The 20,241-nt window shown below is 34.1% G+C and overlaps 1 protein-coding gene and 1 long non-coding RNA gene across 2 annotated transcripts in view; one reads left to right on the forward strand and one right to left on the reverse strand.

Annotated features, from left to right (window-relative positions):
* WDR36 (WD repeat domain 36) overlaps nucleotides 1-16,399 on the forward strand; it is a 40,002-nt gene extending 23,603 nt beyond the window's left edge. Inside the window, exons 16-23 of the mRNA XM_028515693.2 lie at nucleotides 926-1,005; nucleotides 7,019-7,126; nucleotides 8,468-8,565; nucleotides 8,960-9,105; nucleotides 11,445-11,564; nucleotides 11,749-11,830; nucleotides 14,320-14,507; nucleotides 15,852-16,399. Of these exons, the coding sequence (XP_028371494.1) occupies nucleotides 926-1,005; nucleotides 7,019-7,126; nucleotides 8,468-8,565; nucleotides 8,960-9,105; nucleotides 11,445-11,564; nucleotides 11,749-11,830; nucleotides 14,320-14,507; nucleotides 15,852-16,001 (972 nt within the window). The 3' untranslated portion in view covers nucleotides 16,002-16,399. The remainder of the gene's footprint in view (nucleotides 1-925; nucleotides 1,006-7,018; nucleotides 7,127-8,467; nucleotides 8,566-8,959; nucleotides 9,106-11,444; nucleotides 11,565-11,748; nucleotides 11,831-14,319; nucleotides 14,508-15,851) is intronic.
* LOC118499506 lies at nucleotides 12,745-18,411 on the reverse strand. The gene is made up of 3 exons (XR_004902002.1): nucleotides 18,205-18,411; nucleotides 16,116-16,118; nucleotides 12,745-12,755 (listed from the first exon to the last, which is right to left on the reverse strand). It is a non-coding gene; the product is annotated as an uncharacterized LOC118499506 (long non-coding RNA).
* Nucleotides 18,412-20,241: the final 1,830 nt, after the last annotated feature.

The following is a 20,241-nucleotide window of genomic DNA, read 5'->3' on the forward strand; positions in this document are numbered from 1 at the left end:
TGCAGTGTTTGGAGAAGGTGCTGTGATGCATCAAACGTGTCAAAAGTGATTTATAAAATTTCATGCTGGAGATTTCTCACTGGACAATGATGTTCCACAATTGGGTAGACCAGCTGAAGTCGATAGCTATCAAATCAAGACATTAATTGAGAATAATCAGTGTTACACCATGCAGGAGACAGCCAACATATTCAAAATAGCCAAATCAATAAAGTTATTGGTGAAAATGAAAAATACCTCTTTTACAGAAAAAAATTAAGTGGACTTTTTAGCCAACCCAATAATTTAATATTTTAAGATAATTTGCATTCAAAATCATTTTTTTATTCTTAGAAAGCTAGTCTAATACACTTTTCAAGAAAACGTATTTTTTGTTGCTTTCGCAGATATGATATAACTGAAATTAGGTAACAAAATATTTTTAATTGAATGTTCTCAGAACAGCAATTTTATATAAAAAATGATTTGTAGTCAAACATAGTTTGTTAATTGTCTATAAATATAGGAGATTCTGGAGTAAAACCTGAAAAGTAGATGATGTTAAATTTTAAAACTTTTTATAATTCATGTAAAAGCCTAACTGTATCTATATCCACGTCAGTGTCATAGAAGAAGTGGTATTTTCTTTTCTTTTCTGCCTATCTTTCTTTCTTTCTTTTGAGGAGTCACATTTTTTTTTTAACATTACCTTTTGGTCCCCTTATACTCCCCTCCCTCCAAGAAAAGGTGTTTTCTGTTATATGAAATAAGGATGTCTAAATTTTGTTCAAACTTAATTTTTCATGTAGGCTGCATCTTTTCATTTGTTGCATTCTTCAAGCTGTTAAAAATACAGACACATACCTATACAAACATAAATATACGCATATATACATCTATACAAATACACACAAGTTTTATATGTGTTTTCTTTTTTAATTGAAAGGCTTTCAGTCCTGATGGTCGTTGGTTAATAAGTGCTTCAATGGATTGCTCTGTTAGAACTTGGGACCTTCCATCTGGATGGTGAGTTTTTAAATCCCTAACCTCTATCAGAAGATTTCTCAATCATTGCCTTTTTTTATTTGTAGTTACTGGATCATGTGCTTTTAAAAATATGAATATATTTGGGAATTTTTTTGACTTGGTGGTATTTTATTTTTAGAATGTTTTGACCTCTTAAACAGCAAGGATTAGTGCTATAAAAAATAATAATGAGGAAATTGCAATTTCTCTTTGGTTTTCTGATTCTGCAAAATTGAGATATAGCCCTGCCAGGTGGCTCCGTTGGTTGGAGCATTATCCTGTACAGCAAAAGGTTGCAGGTTCCATTCCGGTCAGGGCACATACCTAGGCTCTGGGTTCAGTCTCTGATCAGGGCAGGTACAGGAGGCAACCAGTAGATATTTCTCTCTCACATTACTCTCTCTCTGTCTCTTTCTCTCTCTCGTTCTCTTCTTCTCTCTTTCTCAAATCAGTAAACATATGGAGTGAGGATTTAAAAAACATCAAAAAATTGAGATGTGGAAGTGAGTTGCATAAACCTTACAAAAGTTCATTTGGCCATTTTGATACTTCAAAATACAGCTCAGACTTTATGACCCATATTTTGGTTTTGTGGTTTTTGTTTGTTTTTTTTTTCATATTGAATTTAGCTAAAAGGTCAAAAACCTTAACTTACCTTTATGTATGTTATGTATTCTCTGTCTCTAACATAATTCTTGAAGGAAGACATTTTACATGCCTTCAAATGATGAAAAATATGTCTTACGATTTGGGGAAAACCCAGTAGTGTTCAGAAATCCATTTCATAGACTGAAACTTGCTACTAAAACAGCTCTTGAAGACAAACATTATCTAATTCTGTTAAATAATTTGGACAGTGGAGACAGAGAGGAAGAGGGAGAGGAAGATAGAGAAAGATAGATAATGTGTGTGTGCTTTGTTGTTAAAAATTATATAGGAGTAGATGCAATTTAAAATCTTAATATTACTTAACATATGTTTGCTTAGGAAGGAGTGATGGGAATAGCAAAGTATCTAATTTAACAGGAATATACATAGGGAAAGATATTGGTAAGAAAATTGAGAAGGTAGATGGTACTTTTCAATCTTCTGAAATATTTCGAAATTAAAGTCTGTCTAATTCTAGTCTTTTTTCTTAGGAATTGGATAAGCTCATACCTGAAAGCAGTTTGATCTTTAGAAAGGGAAAAACCCTGATGTGCTCATTTCCCTTCAAGTTTGATATAGGAATGACGCACAGCCATTCATCCAGCATAGACACTGGGTTTGCAGTCTGTGTAACAAGAATGTTGCTAATTAGTCCAGCTCTAACAGCTAGAGACTTTTGTCCAGAGGTGTGTTTCTTTGTCACTTAAAATTGAGTAAAGCAGAATTTAGTGAACTGTGTCCTTCAACTTCAGAAAGTTCACCTAAAGTAGGTACTTCCTTAATTTGGTTTAAAAAACCCTTTTTAAAGGGCATCATTAAAAATATTGGTAGTCTGTTGCTTCTTGGACTTGTACTGTTTTTCTAAAAAATGAATGTTATAATTTGAATTGCTTTATTTACACTAGGAAAGTTGTACAAGTAATAGAGTTGACATATGCCTTTTTCATTTTCCTTTTTTGTAGTTGTAGTTCACCTTGGATGGGAGAGATGGGTTAATGTTCAGTAGTACTAAATTGGCAAAATATTTTTTAGAAGTAGCAAGTTTATCTTTGGAATAGAAAATTGGGATCTGAAAACACTTAAATCTATCAGTCTCTGACTCAGCATTAGTCTTTTTGCTAAATTTTTTATATCAGTAAACAATTGAGCAGATATAAACTTGACAGGTTTTCAACTCTGATAACTTATTTTTAGGTGAACACTGAGGCAATGGTAAGTGAATACAAAGGCATGAAGCTGGGAGAAACCCAAGAGCAAGAAATGAATCCCACAGGGATTGGTAAAAGAAAATTTAGTATCTCCACTGATTGGACCAAAATATATATTTTTAATAAAGACAGAAATAAGCACTACATGGTTAAGATTGGAAGTGGAATAAATGAGAAGTCTTGAAAAGCAATATCACACAACTGCTGCTGTCTAACTGTACCTAAGCTAACATTTACCATGAGCTGCTAGGCACTTCATATACTTTTATTTTTTATCTGCCCTCATATCCTAATGAGTGTAGGTGCTATTACTATTATTAGTTCCATTTTACAAATGAGAAAATGGAGGCTCAAAGAGAAGCTAAGCGATTTGCCCAAGGTGGCATAGTTTGTAAATGACATTTTGCTGCAGTAAGCATTGGAGGAAAAAAACAGATTTCCCAACAGTTGTGATGTCTGCCTTCCTCAGGTTGTGTCATATGTCATAAGGATGATTTTCTCAATGTAGGAGATAATAGGGAAGTGAGTGATGAGTATTTCATATACACCCATACGTACCTGTTGGGGTTTTTGATTCCCATTTTTAAACCATAATTAGTATGACAATCTTTGAAGATTCCTAGCTCTTCCTTTAGTAAGTAGCTTTGTCATTTACATAACATGTTAAATATTTAAAGAATGATATATTCATTGCATAACTTGAAAAGTAAAACTGTTTATGAGTAAACCTTTGGGTGTGGTAACATACAGGTATATCTACCTGGAATCGTGCCTATCTAAAACAAATTGCATAGCTACTGAACTGGTTCCTGTAAAGTTGTTTTAAAATACAGAAAATGTTCTTATATTTGTAGAATTCTCAGAGAAGCAGAGGTGAAATTTTTTATCCCTGAAATGATCTGTCATTTTATACCTCTACCACCTTTCATTTCTTTGTTTTCCGTCTGTTGAAAGTTCACATTGAACTCCTTTGTGAGTGACAGAAGTATAAAATAGCTTTAATAGAATTTTGCATTTTATTGCGCCTTGTTTTCTGAGGAGCATTATGTGAAAATAATTGGAATAGAACATTATTTTGCATTTCTCACTGAAGCAAAACCATCCCTTTGTTCTATTCATTAAAGATTCATGTGTAAGGAGATTCCATCATTTTGGAGATTGAGCATCTTGACACTGTCTGCATTTGTTCAGGATGTAAGCAGAAATGACTTAGTGTGCAGGACTCCGTGCTTGAAAGTCTGATTTCTTACAGTGGGAATTGGAATTGGCAGGAGACTATATGGTAGTTAGGTCTGGGCTTAAGCCTGCACACTTAACCCTGAACTACTGTGGCAGTGTAAAATGTGCTGTGTATGTGGAAACCACCTTCCTCAATTTGATGCTTTTACATAATGGAAGGTCAGTCTAACCACACACAATAGCTGTGGAATCAAGTTGCACAATGAATTTGACAAATCAATTAATAGTACTACATAAAATAAATTTACTCAAGCAGTAGATTCCCTTTTTAACAGATAAATTCTAAATGTGTTAGGAAGTTTCACTCACATACTTACATTTTTAGTGAATAAATTCTGATCAAGACAAGAAATGGTTAGATCTGAAATTGCTGTTTTTAGGCTTAATAATCGTCTATTTAGGTTGGGATAATGTGTCTGCTCTGTGTTGTTTGGGTTAAATGAATTAACATGAAAAATTTAACAGTCACTGGTGTGTTTACCAATGTTTCCTTTTCCTCAAGTCTCTTGATTCCCAAAAGAAGCCATTCTTGTGAGCTTCCAAAGTAGGACTGAACACAAATCAGATATTATTACTCACCTTTTACCCCATTCCTGAGAATTAAATAGCGGTCACGGTCCTGAGCACACATCCAGGTATGCTTCTAGTGCTCCTAAACTTAGTGTTGTCTTTCTGTCTTGCATTCATTATTTAAGGCTTACATTATAATCACACTGTGAATAATCTGAGAGAGAGATTTTTATCATGGACAAGACACTTAATGTCTCCACTGGAGAGTCTTCATTTACATTCGAACTGCTCAGGAATCACCAGTGTGTAAATGTGCTGTTGAGCGCCTAGTATACTTTTAGTTTCAGCAGTGTTTCTACTGAGTGTATAGTGATTCAAGTGCAGAGTGCTTGGGTGATGGTCTTGGCTCAACTTTCTACCTTGAGCAAGCTTTTAAATGTTACTGAGCTTCATTTTTCTGATCTATGTAGTGAAGGCAGATCTGTATCATAGGGTTGTGAGGATTAAATTAGTAGACTCGAGGGCTTAGGATACTTACTAACATGGAATACTAAAAAAACCCTGCTAACTGCTGTTACTGTTTTTTCTTGAAATGCTTTATTTTATTTAATGTAGATTCTGAACTTCAGTCATTTTCTTGTGCATTCCCATGGATAATGAACTGATTTCACTGAATAAAGTAGTTTTTAAAACAGTTATGATTAAAGCCCATATACTTCTATTAATGTATACAAAGTATGCACACCTTTAAGCCAACCTAAGAAGCTTCCTTTGTAACCTTTTCTTTGCTCATTAAATTCAATCCTATCACTTCCTGCTGTCACCATTGTAGTTCAGATCTTTATAGCCTGTTAGATGACTTTTACCATAATTTCACTATTCTTCCTGTTCACATATACTCTACAGCCTGATAGCAGATTTTTTAAAATATATTTTATTGATTATGCTATTACAGTTGTCCCATTTTCTCCTCTTCACTCCCCTCCACCCTGCACACCCTCTCCCACCCACATTCCCCCCCTTTAGTTCATGTCCATGTGTCATACTTATAAGATCCTTGGCTTCTACTTTTCCCATACTATTCTTACCCTCCCCATGTCTATCTTCTACCTACCATCTATGCTACTTATTCTCCACACCTTTTCCCCCTTTCTGCTCCTCCCACTTCCCTGTTGATAACCCTCAATGTGTTCTCCATTTCTGTGGTTCTGGTTTGTTTTGTTTTGTTTTTGTTTTGTTTTAAGATTTTATTTATTTTTAGAGAGGGGAAGGAAGAGAGAAAGAGGGATAGAGACATCAATGTGTAGTGTAGTTCATGTAGTTGCCTCTTGTGCACCCCCTACTGGGGACCTGCCTGCAGCCCAGGCATGTGCCCTAGACTGGGAATTGAAGCAGCAACCCTTTCATTCACAGGCCAGCACTCAATCCACTGAGCCACACCAGCAAAGGGGCAGTTTTTGTTTGTTTGTTTGTTTGTTTTTTGTTTTTTATGAAAGTGAAGATTACATTACTCTCTGCTCAAAAGCTTTTTGTGACTTTTCATTGATCAAAAATAAAAATAAACTTAGCTGTTTGGTATTTAAGACCCTGTGTGTAGCCATAAGCTTATGTACTAAACTGCGCTCCTTACTAGACCCGGTTTGTTTTCCTTTGCCTCGCCGTTCACACTTCCCGCAGCCCTGATGTGTTTTCTCTACCATCACCATCCATTGGAATCCATTTAGAAGGCTCATCTCCAGTGCTCTGTTATCTCAGAAGGCTACTCTGAGTCTCCTACCTGGGTGTAGTCACTCTCCATTCTTCCCCAAACTTTCAACCCCTCCAACTTTTAAAGCTGTGAAACTGGTTGTTTTATGCTGCTTTATGGTTATGCTTTATAGACTGAATTCTTTTATATTAATCATGTGTGGCATGCGTACCTACATGAAAAACAAAATTGCTCAAGTTTTTTTCATTCATGTTCTCTTACTAATTGAAGCCATTTTATTTTAGTTTCTCCTGTTGCCTGAGTCTTACATTATTTTCACGGGGATAACAAAAATACCAGAGAAATTTCTGAAAATTAGAAATATTAAATGTGTGACATCTTCAGAATTGTACCCAAGTCAGTCTACTAAAATGACATTCCAGAAAAAGAGTGTTTTTTCTTGCATTCTCTCTGCTGAAACTTTTTGTGTTTAATTGGTCAATTTGATATTCTGGGTCGTTCTCATTAAGAGAGATTATTTTCACATAGTAACTTTGTTGACAGAGTTCTTTGTTATTGATGACTTTCTGGTGTTGGTGATTTTTAAAGAACAAAAACAAAAATTTTCTGTATCTCTTATAATCTTTTAACAAAAAATTTATTTTGTGAATTAAATGCTCTCATAGAGTTTAAATACTTTAACATCTTGATCATTTTGTAGCCTTATAGACAGTTTTTTGTTGGACTCAGCTCCTCTTAATGTTACTATGTCCCCTACCGGAGACTTTCTGGCCACTTCCCATGTTGACCACCTTGGAATTTATCTGTGGTAAGTTCTTTCATTCATTTTCGGTCAGGGTAAGGAGTAGTTCTGGAAGGTATTGTCAGACATACATGGTTGAGATACCTTTATTCAAGTATGTGTTCTAAACCACAAAATTTATTTTTATATGTTGTCATGTTTATCTTTTGTTTGCAGAAAGAATAAGTGAATTTTGAAATATTAGAAAAAGGGAGTCCCCAGCCAGGTCCTGGCCCTCTTGCTGCTAGTACCCCAGTACTGCTTTGTGATCTTAGCTCATCACTTCTCACATTCAGACTACTTTATCTATAAAATAGGGGATCAGTGTGGGCAAGGTGCATACTAAAATCATTCTGGAATGACTTATGAAGAGCACCGCTCTTCATAATTACGTAAAGATACCTACATAGTAATCTTCCAGTTCCACTGTAATGAAATATAAAACTTCAAAATAAATGGTCCATCATCTTGGCCTAGAAAAGTTTTTTGGCTATATCCTGAGTTCAGATGTCTAATTCTTTTAACTGTTATTATTGAGGAAGAGAAAAAATTATTTCATTTTCTAATTATGAAATTTTATAGTTAAATTATTAGGATACTAAAGTAAATTCACTATACAATAGAGGTAAACTCTGGCCACCTTAATAAGCAAAATGGAGTATCTTCTGCAATCTGTAAGGCTTGAATAATCAAGACAAGAGAAGAAGAGTAGCTGTGGGACCTCAGCAGCAGGAGCATATAGTACCACTACTGATATAATTTAGAACCCGATATTCCCAATTTTTATTTTCCATCCAGATTAATAATGTATGGGAAACAATCTGATTAACTCACTTTGAGACAGGAAGCTACATCTTGATTAGTCATTGAGGGTCATGGTACAGGGTCAAAGTAGCAGAAACACGGCTACTTAGAGAACCCCTCTAGGAGAGGAAATCTGTGATTGTTTATAACCTCAAGGCTCCAATTACCTTATTCTCTCTCTGACTAACTCTCTGAGTCCATCCTTCCTTCAGTTAGTTATTTCCATAAACGAAAGCTGACAATTGTCAAGACAATATAAATATATGGAGGTTATGTTACTTTATGAAAGTATTTATTATCCAGTACTGATCTCTCAGATAAACACTTTTTAGTGCCACATTAATAATGTTTATGTAATGACATTTATGACATGAATCAGGCATTTTCAAATTAATACTATTTATTTTTGAGATTTTTTTAAAACTTGTAAGTGATTGAAATCCATAGCCAAATCCAAGATGGTAGAAGTAATAGAAGGTTTTGTTTTGTTTTTCACCAGTAATTGATGTTTTTCCAAAATATAATCATAAGTTTTCAAGTACATCTTATGTTTTTATTTCTCAGGTCCAATATTTCCCTGTATTCCGTTGTTTCATTAAGGCCACTTCCCACAGATTATGTTCCTTCAGTAGTGATGCTTCCTGGTACTTGTCAAACCCAAGGTAATCATGAAATAGTGAAATGATTTTTGAAGTATAATACCATAAACCTAACAAGGTGGTATTTCTACGGAAGGCAAAGTTTAATGCATTCAACCAAAGTATTTTTTAACTGAAATGAAATATTTCAAATGACCTCATATTTTCAAAAAATATGATTAATATGGCATTGATAAGATATCTGATAGTATACCAGCAGGAAAGTGTTTTGGGTCAAGTAATGGGAGTTGTAGTCAGTATGAGAAGATGAGGAAATGAAGTAAATAGAAAGAGTTTACAAGTCTACATTGAGTAAATGTGTTATGAAATACTAATAAATTTAGAATGAATTAAATTGCTTTTACATGATGAAAATATCATTGTGTTATTTTTTTGACCTGAAAATTTCTGTTTTAAGATGTAGAATTATCAGAAGAAACCATAGAACAAAGCGATGAAATGATAGAATATGACTCCCCAGAACAGTTGAATGAGCAGTTGGTGACTCTATCACTCCTTCCTGAATCACGGTGGAAAAACCTTCTTAATCTTGATGTTATTAAGGTAATACTATAGTATACTTAATATTTGCCCCTAAAAACACATTCCAGAAGCATGTTCTTTAGATAGCTTCTCATACTTGGAGAGCTTTAGGGGAAGCAGTTAATACCTAAGGTAATAAAGAGAATGCCATTTAGTTGAATTCTGTTTAATCCAGTGTGATGATAGAGTCTGTTTCTATATATATATTAAATTTGAGAGCACTCAGCAGACCTTTGAACATAGCAAGAATATAGCCTGCAACTAGAGAGCTATTAAAAATTGAATATATTAAATCCAGCCTATAAAGTTCTTTAACTTCTAAAACAAAAATATATATATATATATATATTGCCACTGTAATGTATATCTATTGCTAGTCATTTGAAGATGAAAAGACTTTCACTGGTTTTTTGAAAATTAAGCTTCAATTACCCTTTATCATTCCATACTCTGCTGTGTCAGCTATAGGAAAATGTTTAGAGCTTGCCAATGTAATCAGGTAAGTTAATAAGAACTAGGTGTTACGTAATCTGTGGCAATGGCACTGAAGAAAAACTAGCCCCTTTGTACTTGAGGAAATTACAATTTCACATGAAAAGTGGACAATAATGGCATAAATTAGTGTTTTCAAAGTGAGTATCATGGCCCTTCATTTGTGAGTAGCAAAAGCAATTGAAAGGAATAAACTAGAGTAGAAAATTTCACAGGTTATCCTCTTACAATGCTCAGTGTTGCTTTATGAAGCACACACACATTCCCTAGGGGTTGTGTGTGTGGGAAGTCACACTGGGCTGCCATGAAAAAAGGTAAGGAATGCTGACATAAATACCTGTGACAAAGTGGTAAGTATTTTTGTGAGTAATAATTCAGTGCCCTAAAATATATGAGTGTCTTGAGTAAGGAAAGAGATGTTTTCACATGTTAATTTTCCTCACAGAAGTTAAACATACTTTTTTTTCCTTGCTCGCTTTTTGAGAGAATTAGGCATCAGCACAAAGCTATGTTGTCTAGGAGCACAGTTGTGAAACCTCTCCATCATGTTGTCGATTGAATCTGTTAGCTCAAGGGAGTATTCAGTGAAATATCTTTAAAAGCAATGCATGAAAAAGTATAAGTAGATGAGTGTGAAGGGAACAATCAGAATAATGCCCAATTAATTGAGCTAAGCTTTTGGACTACTCCTGTTCCTTGCTAAGATATAGTTTGTTCTGCATAAAAAACTGAGTGAATAATTTTATGAGATAAATGCTTACATCTCTAATATTTTTATTTCCTATTGAATGAAAAATTAAAATTTTTATATTCTGTGGGAAATTTTTCTACTTTTATTTTCCTTAGGAGATTGGTAATTTCCATAGCACTATGGAATGCCTCCAAAGTCTATTTTTATTTTTTATTTACAATTCAGGTACTGTCTTCCTTCTAACTCCAGAAAAGTGAGTTTGAAGGGTAACTGGGACTTTTATTAGTCTCTGCTGTCCAAAGAAGGGCTATGTTTACCCTATCATTAGCAGTTTCTGTTTTCCAGTAGTAACTTTTTTTATCCTGTTCCTCCACAGGGCTGCTAGTATCCCTGGCTTTCTTTCAAAAAGGAATCTCTAGGGTTACAGAGCTCCTAGGAATGTAATGGAATGTAAAGGGATGGGGTAAGGTGAAATTGTGAGACTCCTTTATCAGGCAGTTTACCATGGAAAGGCTCTTCATCAAGTGCTCTTGAGATAGTGATATACAGCAACATTAAAACTAAATCATGATAGTGGTTTTCCTGATTAAATTTTACTAACACATTTTATAAACAAGCAGTAATGTTCTCTGGTTCTTAAAAACACAAAGTACTAAGGAAAAAAATTTCAACAAACTAGAAGAATTAGGGATATGCTTTACAAAAAAAGTCACCTAATTACTTCTAATGGTAGAGTTTACCACTGGCTCTAAATTTTCATTTGAGAAATTGTTGAGCATTTATATAAATTTTGCTTTCTAGCCCATTTTATTTAAAAAGTTGTATTTTAATATTAAAGAAGTTCAAAAGTGCTTGATTTTTATTTCTTCACCTAAATATTCATATAAATATTCATATTTCAGGAAAATGAGTTGTTTTTCTTAGGGTTTCTCCTAAACCCTGTTGTTTTTCTTCTGCCTTGTCAGCAAGGGTCCTGGAGGTTTGCCTGGGGAAGCCCAATTTAAAGATATCTCTGATGTTGATTGATGGATTTTATTTTAACATTCTAATTTGGAAAATGTTCATTTCTCCATTACTTTTTGGACTTTGTTTTTAAGCTCATGGGAATTAAATATTAGAAACTGTTGGCTAGGTAATTACTTGCTAGTCTTTCCTTTTCTCATTTTCTCTTAATCAGAAAAAGAATAAACCGAAGGAACCTCCCAAAGTGCCCAAATCAGCACCATTTTTTATACCAACAGTTCCTGGCCTTGTACCCCGATACGCTGCACCTGAACAAAATAATGATCCCCAACAGGTAAGAATAGAACTTGGGACATTCTAAATACATAGGGTATGGGGGTTGTTTATACATTGATAGTTCTTTACCAAGACACAGTTTTACACATATGGGGTACATTAATGATAACTTTTAATTATATTATACATTTTGGGGGCTACAGTTGTGTTCTTTGAATAATGTGTATTTATTTTTGTTCAAGTCTAAAGTGGTAAATCTTGGAATTTTGGCTCAAAAATCAGATTTCTGCTTGAAACTTGAAGAAGGACTGGTAAATAATAAATGTAAGTTAAATTATAAAATATTTTATCAGGTATCTTCAGCTTATTTTAGCTTTATATGAAGAGAAATTTAATGAAATATTAGCATATTTCTTAGTAGCTGAAAGAAGATGACAAAAACTAAAAAGGTTGAAACTTTTTTTTAATGTATTTTATTGATTATGCTATTACAGTTGTCCCATTTTCCCCCTTCACTCCCCTCCACCCTGTACACCCTCTCCCACCCATATCCCCCCCTTTAGTTCATGTCCATGTGTCATAAGTTCTTTAGCTTCTACATTTCTCATACTATTCTTACCCTCCCCCTATCTATTTTCAGCCTACAATGTATGCTACTTATTCTCTGTACCTTTTCCCCCTCTCTCCTCCTCCCACTCCTCTGTTGATAACACTCCATGTGATCTCCATTTCTGTGGTTCTGTTCCTGTTCTAGTTGTTTTCTTAGTTTCTTTTGGTTTTGCTTTAGGTGTGGTTGTTAATAATTGTGAGTTTGCTGTCCTTTTACTATACATGTTTTTTTTTTATCTTCTTTTCTTAGATAAGTCCCTTCAACATTTCATAAAATAAGGGCTTGGTGATGATGAAGTCCTTTAACTTGACCTTATCTGAGAAGCACTTTATCTGCCCTTCCATTCTAAATGAAAGCCTTGGGGATAGAGTAATCTGGGATATAGGTCCTTGTCTTTCATGACTTGGAATACTTCTTTCCAGCCCCTTCTTGCCTATAAGGTCTCTTTTGAGAAATCAGCTGACAGTCTGATGGGAACTCCTTTGTAGGTGACTGTCCCCTTATCTCTTGCTGTTTCTAGGATTCTGGCCTTCATTTTTACCTTGGCTAATGTAATTATGATGTGCCTTGGTGTATTTCTTCTTGGGTCCAACTTCTTTGGGACTCTCTGAGCTTCCTGGATTTCCTGAAGTCTATTTTCTTTGCCAGAATGGGGAAGTTCTCCCTTATTATTTGTTCAAATACGTGTTCAGTCTGTTGCTCTTCCTCTTCCCCTTCTGGTACCCCTATAATTTGGATGTTGGAACATTTAAAGATGTCCTGGAGGTTCCTAAGCTTCTCCTCATTTTTTTTGAATTCTTATTTCTCCATTCTTTCCTGTTTGGTAGTTTTTTTCTTCCTTCTGGTCCACTCTATTGTTTTGAGTCCCAGTTTCAAAGTCCTCGAAACTTTGGTTTTATTCTGAAGAAATTTCAGCTTTCTGTTATATTCATTTTTGCTACATTAAATCAGTGACACTAAATTCAGATAATTGATATTAGAATAATCTTTTGAAAATATTACATACTTTATGGAAAATTAGATTTTTTTCTTTCTTTTTTTTGCTTTTTTATTTTCAAATGTTTGGTTTTTGTTTTTATTTACAAAAACAGTTTGCAGTACATTTGGGAATATAGCAGAGACTTGTTTTCAGTGATTTCAGGTATTCCCAAATTATCTCATAAAAAGATTATTTTAAATTTATTGAGTTTGTTAATAATATATTTAAATTTTGAAAGCTATAGTCTATAGCTAATAATGATAAACAATAAGAGCTGTATGCAATTAACAAAATCACAATCACTCTCTTGTTTGATTTCTGATGCAAATGCTTTTGTTTTTGTACCAAAAATCTGAGTCCACATTGGCAAAGTTAGAGAATGGCTCTGATGGGCCATTGTAGATGAATAAAGAATTATGGGATCACAAAAGGAATAATTTGTTTTATTTATGGGGATCTGGGGGGCCAAAGAAGGAAGAAAGCACTAGTGTTTAGTATATACTGAAGGACAGAAAATAAAATTTATTAGACTTTTGTCATTGGTAGTGTCCCTTTTTAAAAAGCTGAAAGCATACTTAATTGCCACTGTATCATCAGATGCCTCACAATAAAATAGTTGTAAGTGCACACAATATGTATTTATAGGATACATATGAAATGAATGCTTTACCTCTAGAAAAGAAGTAGATTTGGGGTGGGTAAGAATAAGGTGCGGTCTTTCCCCTCATATATTTCTGTACTGTTAGTGTTTCTTAATGAGGATGTGGTGCTTTATAATTCTATAACAAGAAAAAAGAAAGTTAAATAATTTCCCCCACCTCATTCTGTTTCCATTTGTAACTACTATTGATAATTTGTTATGTATATTTTATAGCCTTCTTATGTTTAGATTTGTTCTGATTTATTTGTGAGCATCTTAAAAGTGTATGTTGCTAGGCATTAATTAGATTTCCTTTAATAGCCTTAACAGCTGGAAAAACCTTAAATTACTGAAAATATTGAAAAAATTAGTGCTTTTAGTACTTATTTACTGTATTACTCTCATCATTTGCCAAGTTTTATTTAATTTACGGGTTATTCCACTTAATAGGAAAAAAATAACTCACAGAAAGAATTTCCTGTGCAATTTATATATGTGTTGCTTGGGATATGAAATGAAAACTGTAGTTTCCTAACTGAACTGATTACAGGTAATAACTGGATTATTTTTAAAACTTAACACAGATGAAGCTGCTCTTAACCTCCTGAAAGAATTAGGCCCATCAGGAATTGAAACAGAGCTGCGAAGCTTGTCTCCTGAGTGTGGCGGGTCTGTAGAAGTTATGCAGAGTTTCTTAAAAATGATTGGAACAATGTTGGACACAAAGCGCGATTTTGAGTTAGCCCAGGCATACCTAGCATTGTTTCTGAAGGTGAGTCCAAGATAAGCCAGTTCTTTAGCATTTTCCTTCCTCTAGAGTAATGTCTGACAGTGCTTTCTGCAGAGATGGAAATATGCTCTCTCTGTACTGTCCAACATAGCAACCATTTGTCTCACGTGGCTACTGTGACTCAGAAACTGATTTTTTTATTTTATAGGAATTTAATTAAATTTAAATAGTCAGCTGTGCCTAGTGACTACCTCATTGGACAGTTAGACTGTGCAGCTTTGTAATCTTTTTTTTTAACTCAGCACAAATTTGCTCCAACTGAGACTTTTCTGTCATCTATGTGATTCAATACACTAAGCTATTAACTTGTAAGTAATTATACTTTGACTGCTTTTCTATGATTGTGAACAGCAAGTTAGGTTTTATATTTCTTTTTTTTTCTCCTGCTGCTGGAATCAAAATATTTACTTCTGTCTTTGTTAAAGGATTTCAAGTGATTTGGAAATAACAGAATTGCTTTTATGACTAATATAGTGGAGGACTCATGCATCATTCAGAGTACAGTGTATTTAAGAAGGTACATGATGCTAATTTTCAATGATAGCAGATATGATTCTTCATCTATCATTAATATATAAAATCCTTTCACTTGATCTGTTTTTTTTTTTTTTATCCTCATCCAAGGACTTGCTTATCGATTTTAGAGGAAAGAGGAAGGAAGGGAGAGAGGGGGCAAGAAATATGGATGTGAAAGAGAAACATTGATCCATTGCCTCTTATATGTTCTCTAACCAGTGAGTGAACCCACAGCCTAGGCATGTGCCCTGACCGGGAATCAAACCCATGACCCTTCAGTTTACGGGACAGTGCTCCAACCATGTGAGCAACACTGGCCAGAGCTGATTATGTAAAATTATTTAAAAAGTAGATATTTAGGTGGTAGCATACAGGATGAGAAAATAGAAATGCCACTAATTGTTTCTACATTCTTCCAAATTTACCAAGTTTAGTATCTAACTATAAATTTACTTAAATGTTTAGAAAATAAAGCAGAGATTACCAATGGGTTACACCGAAAAGAGAAACTTAAAGAAGCACAGAAATCGGGACTTGGTATTAGATCTGTATCCTTGTTCCTGAATCTGTTTCAGGACTTTGCCTGAATGTGGGAGAGTGCTGACCACTTCCCTGCTCAGGGAGTGACAGCACCGTAAAGGAATTCATAATGACAAAAGCTTGATGGAGGAGAGGGAAATGGGAAATGGTAATAAACCACATTTAAGAAAAAAATATTCATAATGGTATCTTTTGATGTTTCTCAGTAGAAAGGTTGGATCAGAATAAACAAAGTTTTAATTGTCTTAAATATTTATCACTTTTTTTCAGCTGCACCTTAAAATGCTCCCTTCAGAGCCAAAACTTGTAGAAGAGATGACAAAGTTATCATCACAGGTGGAAGAAAACTGGGTTCATTTACAATCACTCTTCAATCAAAGCATATGTGTTTTAAATTATATAAAAAGTGCTTTGTTATAAAAATAAATGTAAGTGACTTTTATAAATCAAGGACTTTTATATTAAATGGGTTCAGTTTAACTCATATTTTGTTTTTCAAGTTTCATTGTGAAAGAAAATAAATGCTAGCACTACTGACTAATCTGTCCTTTTCCACTTAAAAGAAAAATACTTTCTTGAATAAAATTATACCTGCCTTTCATTTTAAAGACTTAAAGAATCTACTCACATGATTATTTTCTGAGTCTCTTCACATCAGTTATTGATGTACGACTTGTTTTTTGAATTGTTACCATAAAGCTCATGTTTTTTGAACATTTGTTGCATATAAGAGATGCTGGATGTTTCGTGTAAAATGTTGCTTAATTGTGTTGAATATAAAACATATATAATACAGTTAAAGAAGCACCTTTGTGATACAAAGTAAAAAGGTGTTTTCTTTCTTGGTAGCCTTTGCTGAACACATGGATCATGGACACTTAGAGCTGGGAGGTGTATCAGACATCAGTACAGCCCTCTTGTAATGCAGAAGAGGAGGCTGTTCTAGTCAGCCTCAGATTTTCTAACACTACCCTAGTCCTCTCCATTGTAGCCTTTCTTTTACATTGATTTTTATTGTATTTTTTCCATTACCCTTTATCCCCCTTCCTGCAATCACCACACACCATTGTCCATGTCCATGCCCATGAGTCCTTTTTCCGTTTTGCTCCATCCTTCCACCTCCTAACACGCTCCCAGCCCCAGAGCTGTCAGCCTGCTGTGTCTCTGTGGAGAAAAGGGGACCCTTTTGCACTGTTGGTGGGAATGTAGATTGCTGCAGCCAAGTAGAAAGCAGTATAGAAATACGTCAAAAAAATTAAAAATGGAACTGCCTTATGACTCAGCAGTTCCATTTCTGGGAATTTGTCCAAAGAAACCCAAAACACTAATTCAAAGAACATAAGCACCCCTATGTTCATTGCAGCCTTACTTGCAATCTCCAAGGTATGGAAGAAGCTTAAGTGTCCATCAGTACACGCCTAGATGAAACAGCTATGGGACATTTACACAATGGAACACTGCTCAGCTGTAAAAAAAAAAAAAAAATTTAACACTGCGATAGCTTGCATGGACCTGGAGAACATGCTAAGTGAAATAAGTCAGAGAAAGACAAATACCATATGATTTCACTCATCTGTGGAATCTAATGAACAAACTGAACTAACAAGCATTGTAGGCTTTGTAAGTCAGGAATGTGAGAAGCAAATTGCTACAGGAGACAGCTGAATAGATATTCAGGATAGACGAGGGAATTTCCAAATTCATTGAGGATATTTCTTCAAAGGCTTTTCTTCTTTACAGATGATCTTTTTTGGCAACTGCTGAGTATACTTTCCTCTCATCACCATTGTGAAACCAGATAGCTCTGGCAGTTCCTCTTTTCTCATCATTATTTTCTTTCCCTGTTGCAAAACTTACCAATATATGAATTAAAAATAAGCAATTCTCAAAAGCACAGTGCTCTAAAAACAATGTTTAGTTTATATACTCAAAGGTAGTGTCGTTCATAAAATTCACCTGGTTGTATTTGAGTGCCAGTATGATTTTCATTGGGATAAGGTTTTACAGAATGATCTCCAGAAGGAACAGTCCTCACAAGTTGTTTTCAGTGTTTTGATTAAATGTGTAAAGTAGACTTAGTAAACTGCTAAAGGAATCAGCCAGTCTGGTTTTGTATTCTTTTGTTTTTCTTTTAGGAATGTCTATAAATGTACAGCCAGCCACTGACCAAAATGTTAATAATGACTTCAGTTCTACTTTGAGAAACTATTCCCCTCTGCCCCAAAAAACTATAGTCTAAAGATGTGGCAAAATGCCTGTATAAGCACATACATGTGCAAGATTATAAATATACTGAACCAGAATAATAAGAGCCCTCAACTGAAATTGTATTGCTTTTATAATCTTGAACTGAATTTTTTCTTTCTCAAATGAAATACAGAAATTTGAATGTATTTTTTTATTGGAGGTACTGTTTTATTAGATACAGCCCCTCATATTTAGGTAATTTTCCAGAGCCATACCTGTGTGTTTGCCATCAGAAAGGGAGGGGGAAAGAAATACAAAGGATAATTTGTGTGAATTTTTTTTCTTAAAATGTATCAGTCTTTGCATGCTGCTTTTTCTTTAAAATTCAAATTATAAATGTAGTATATGGCACTTTACTTGTGAAGACATCAGAGACAAGTGACTTTCAATATCAGTATCTTCCTAGAAGTAAGTTAACTTTCATCTAGACCTTTTCTATTAATGCATGTAGATGTTATATATAGACACAGGAAATGTGTCTATGTATATAGACTATAAAATGTATAGTTTTGGTTTTTACATAAATATATGTGTATATCATTTGGCAACTTTTCTACCTGGTTTGTTTTACTTCATTATAATGATCTAATCTATTACCATATTCACAACCTGTATAGCCCATAATGGAAACTCAGGTTAGATTCCTTTTTCTTTTGCTAATTACAAACAATGCTGAAAGAATGTCATCCTGTATGTCTCTTTGCATATAAAGATTTCTCTGGGTACACAAACACAATGGAATACTACCCAGCCATGAAAAGAAATGAAATCTTACCTTTTACAACAGCATGGATGGACCTAGAGGATGCTTTGCTAAGTGAAATAAGTCAGAGGAAGACAAATACCATATGATTTTTCTTATATATGGAATCCAAAGAACAAAATAAATAAAATAGAAACAGGCTCATAGATACAGAAAATAGACTAACAGTTGACGGAGGAAAGGGGTGTTGGGGGACTGGGTGAGAAAGGTGAAGGGGTTAAGAAGTATGAATGGGTAGTTACAGAACAGTCCGAGATGTGAACTACAGTGTAGGTAGTACAGTCTGTAATACCATAATGACTGTGTGGGGCCAGACGGGTAATTGAAATAGCGGGGGAACCCTCTGTACAGTACATGATTGTCTCACCACTATGCTGTACATCTAAAACTAATACAGAGTAATACCGAATGTAAATTGTAATTGAAAAATAAAAAGACTTCTCTGTAGCATAAAATATGCTTAGCTTTTGAATGGTTAGGCCAGAGTTAGGCAGTTTTAAAGAGATACTTCAGTTGGCTTCTAAACTGAAGAAGCCAACTGAATGGCTGTTAACAATTTATAGTTCTCAGCAATGAATGACTACCTGCTCCCCATATCATTGAGGACATTTGATACTAGGCTTTTAAAATTTTTTATTAATCTAATGGGTGAAAATGTATTATAATTTTAAAATCTGATGAAGTGATGGACATCTTTACATGTTTATTTTAGACCACCTCTGTATTTCTCATGTGAATTATTTTTTACACTGCTGATTTTTCTATTGAATGACTGACTTGTCTTTCTATCTCATATGTTAAGAGTTTTTTATATAGTTTAGATATTAGTCTGATTTCTGTTAATATTTTCTCTTAGTCATTTGTCTTTAATTTTGCTTATGTTTTTTGTAGATGTTTTATACTTATACATGGTCAAATTGATAAATAATTTTATGACCTTTATTTCAAAATATAAAGCATATATTCTATATTTTCATCTAAGACATTTATGTATACATCTTCATCTGGAATTGATTTTTGTGAAATGTTACATACAGAGGTACTTTTATTCAAATGTCCAAATGTCCAAATGTCCAAAACTATTTACCAAAGTCCATTCTTAACTCACTGACTTGAAATTTGTTTTATTATGTGCTAAATTCTTTAATTGAGGTATTTAATATCTCTAATAATGCATTGCTTTGATTATAGTTTTCTGGCATGTTTACAGATTTGGTGGGGGTAAAACCTAATGATTTTTTTTAAAGTTTCTCAGCTATTGGTGAGCGTATTTTCTTGAAGTTTGATATTGGTTACACTGAACTTACAGTGTTGATGTGGAGAGAATTGCAATGGCAGTTCTCTTTAAGAACAGTGTATGTCTTCAGTACACCAGATCTTCTGTGGGCTTTTATTTTCTTAAGACTTCTTTTTTCATCACATTTCTGACAGATTTATTTCTGGGGTTGTATTTTTGTTTCTATACTGAAATGTAGCTTTTTAAAAATATATTTTATAATTGGTTATTGCTGTCCTGGTAAGAGCAATTTAATTTTCAAAATGCTGGTTTATTACTACACTGTGGAAGTTTCCATCTATTCTTAGAAAATCCAAGAGAATCCCACCTGCTGCAATTGTAAGGCTTCATTTTCTATTCAGTATCTTATTTAA

This window comes from Phyllostomus discolor, chromosome 3, assembly GCF_004126475.2.
Source record: "Phyllostomus discolor isolate MPI-MPIP mPhyDis1 chromosome 3, mPhyDis1.pri.v3, whole genome shotgun sequence".
In the NCBI taxonomy this organism is placed as follows: Eukaryota; Metazoa; Chordata; class Mammalia; order Chiroptera; family Phyllostomidae; genus Phyllostomus; species Phyllostomus discolor.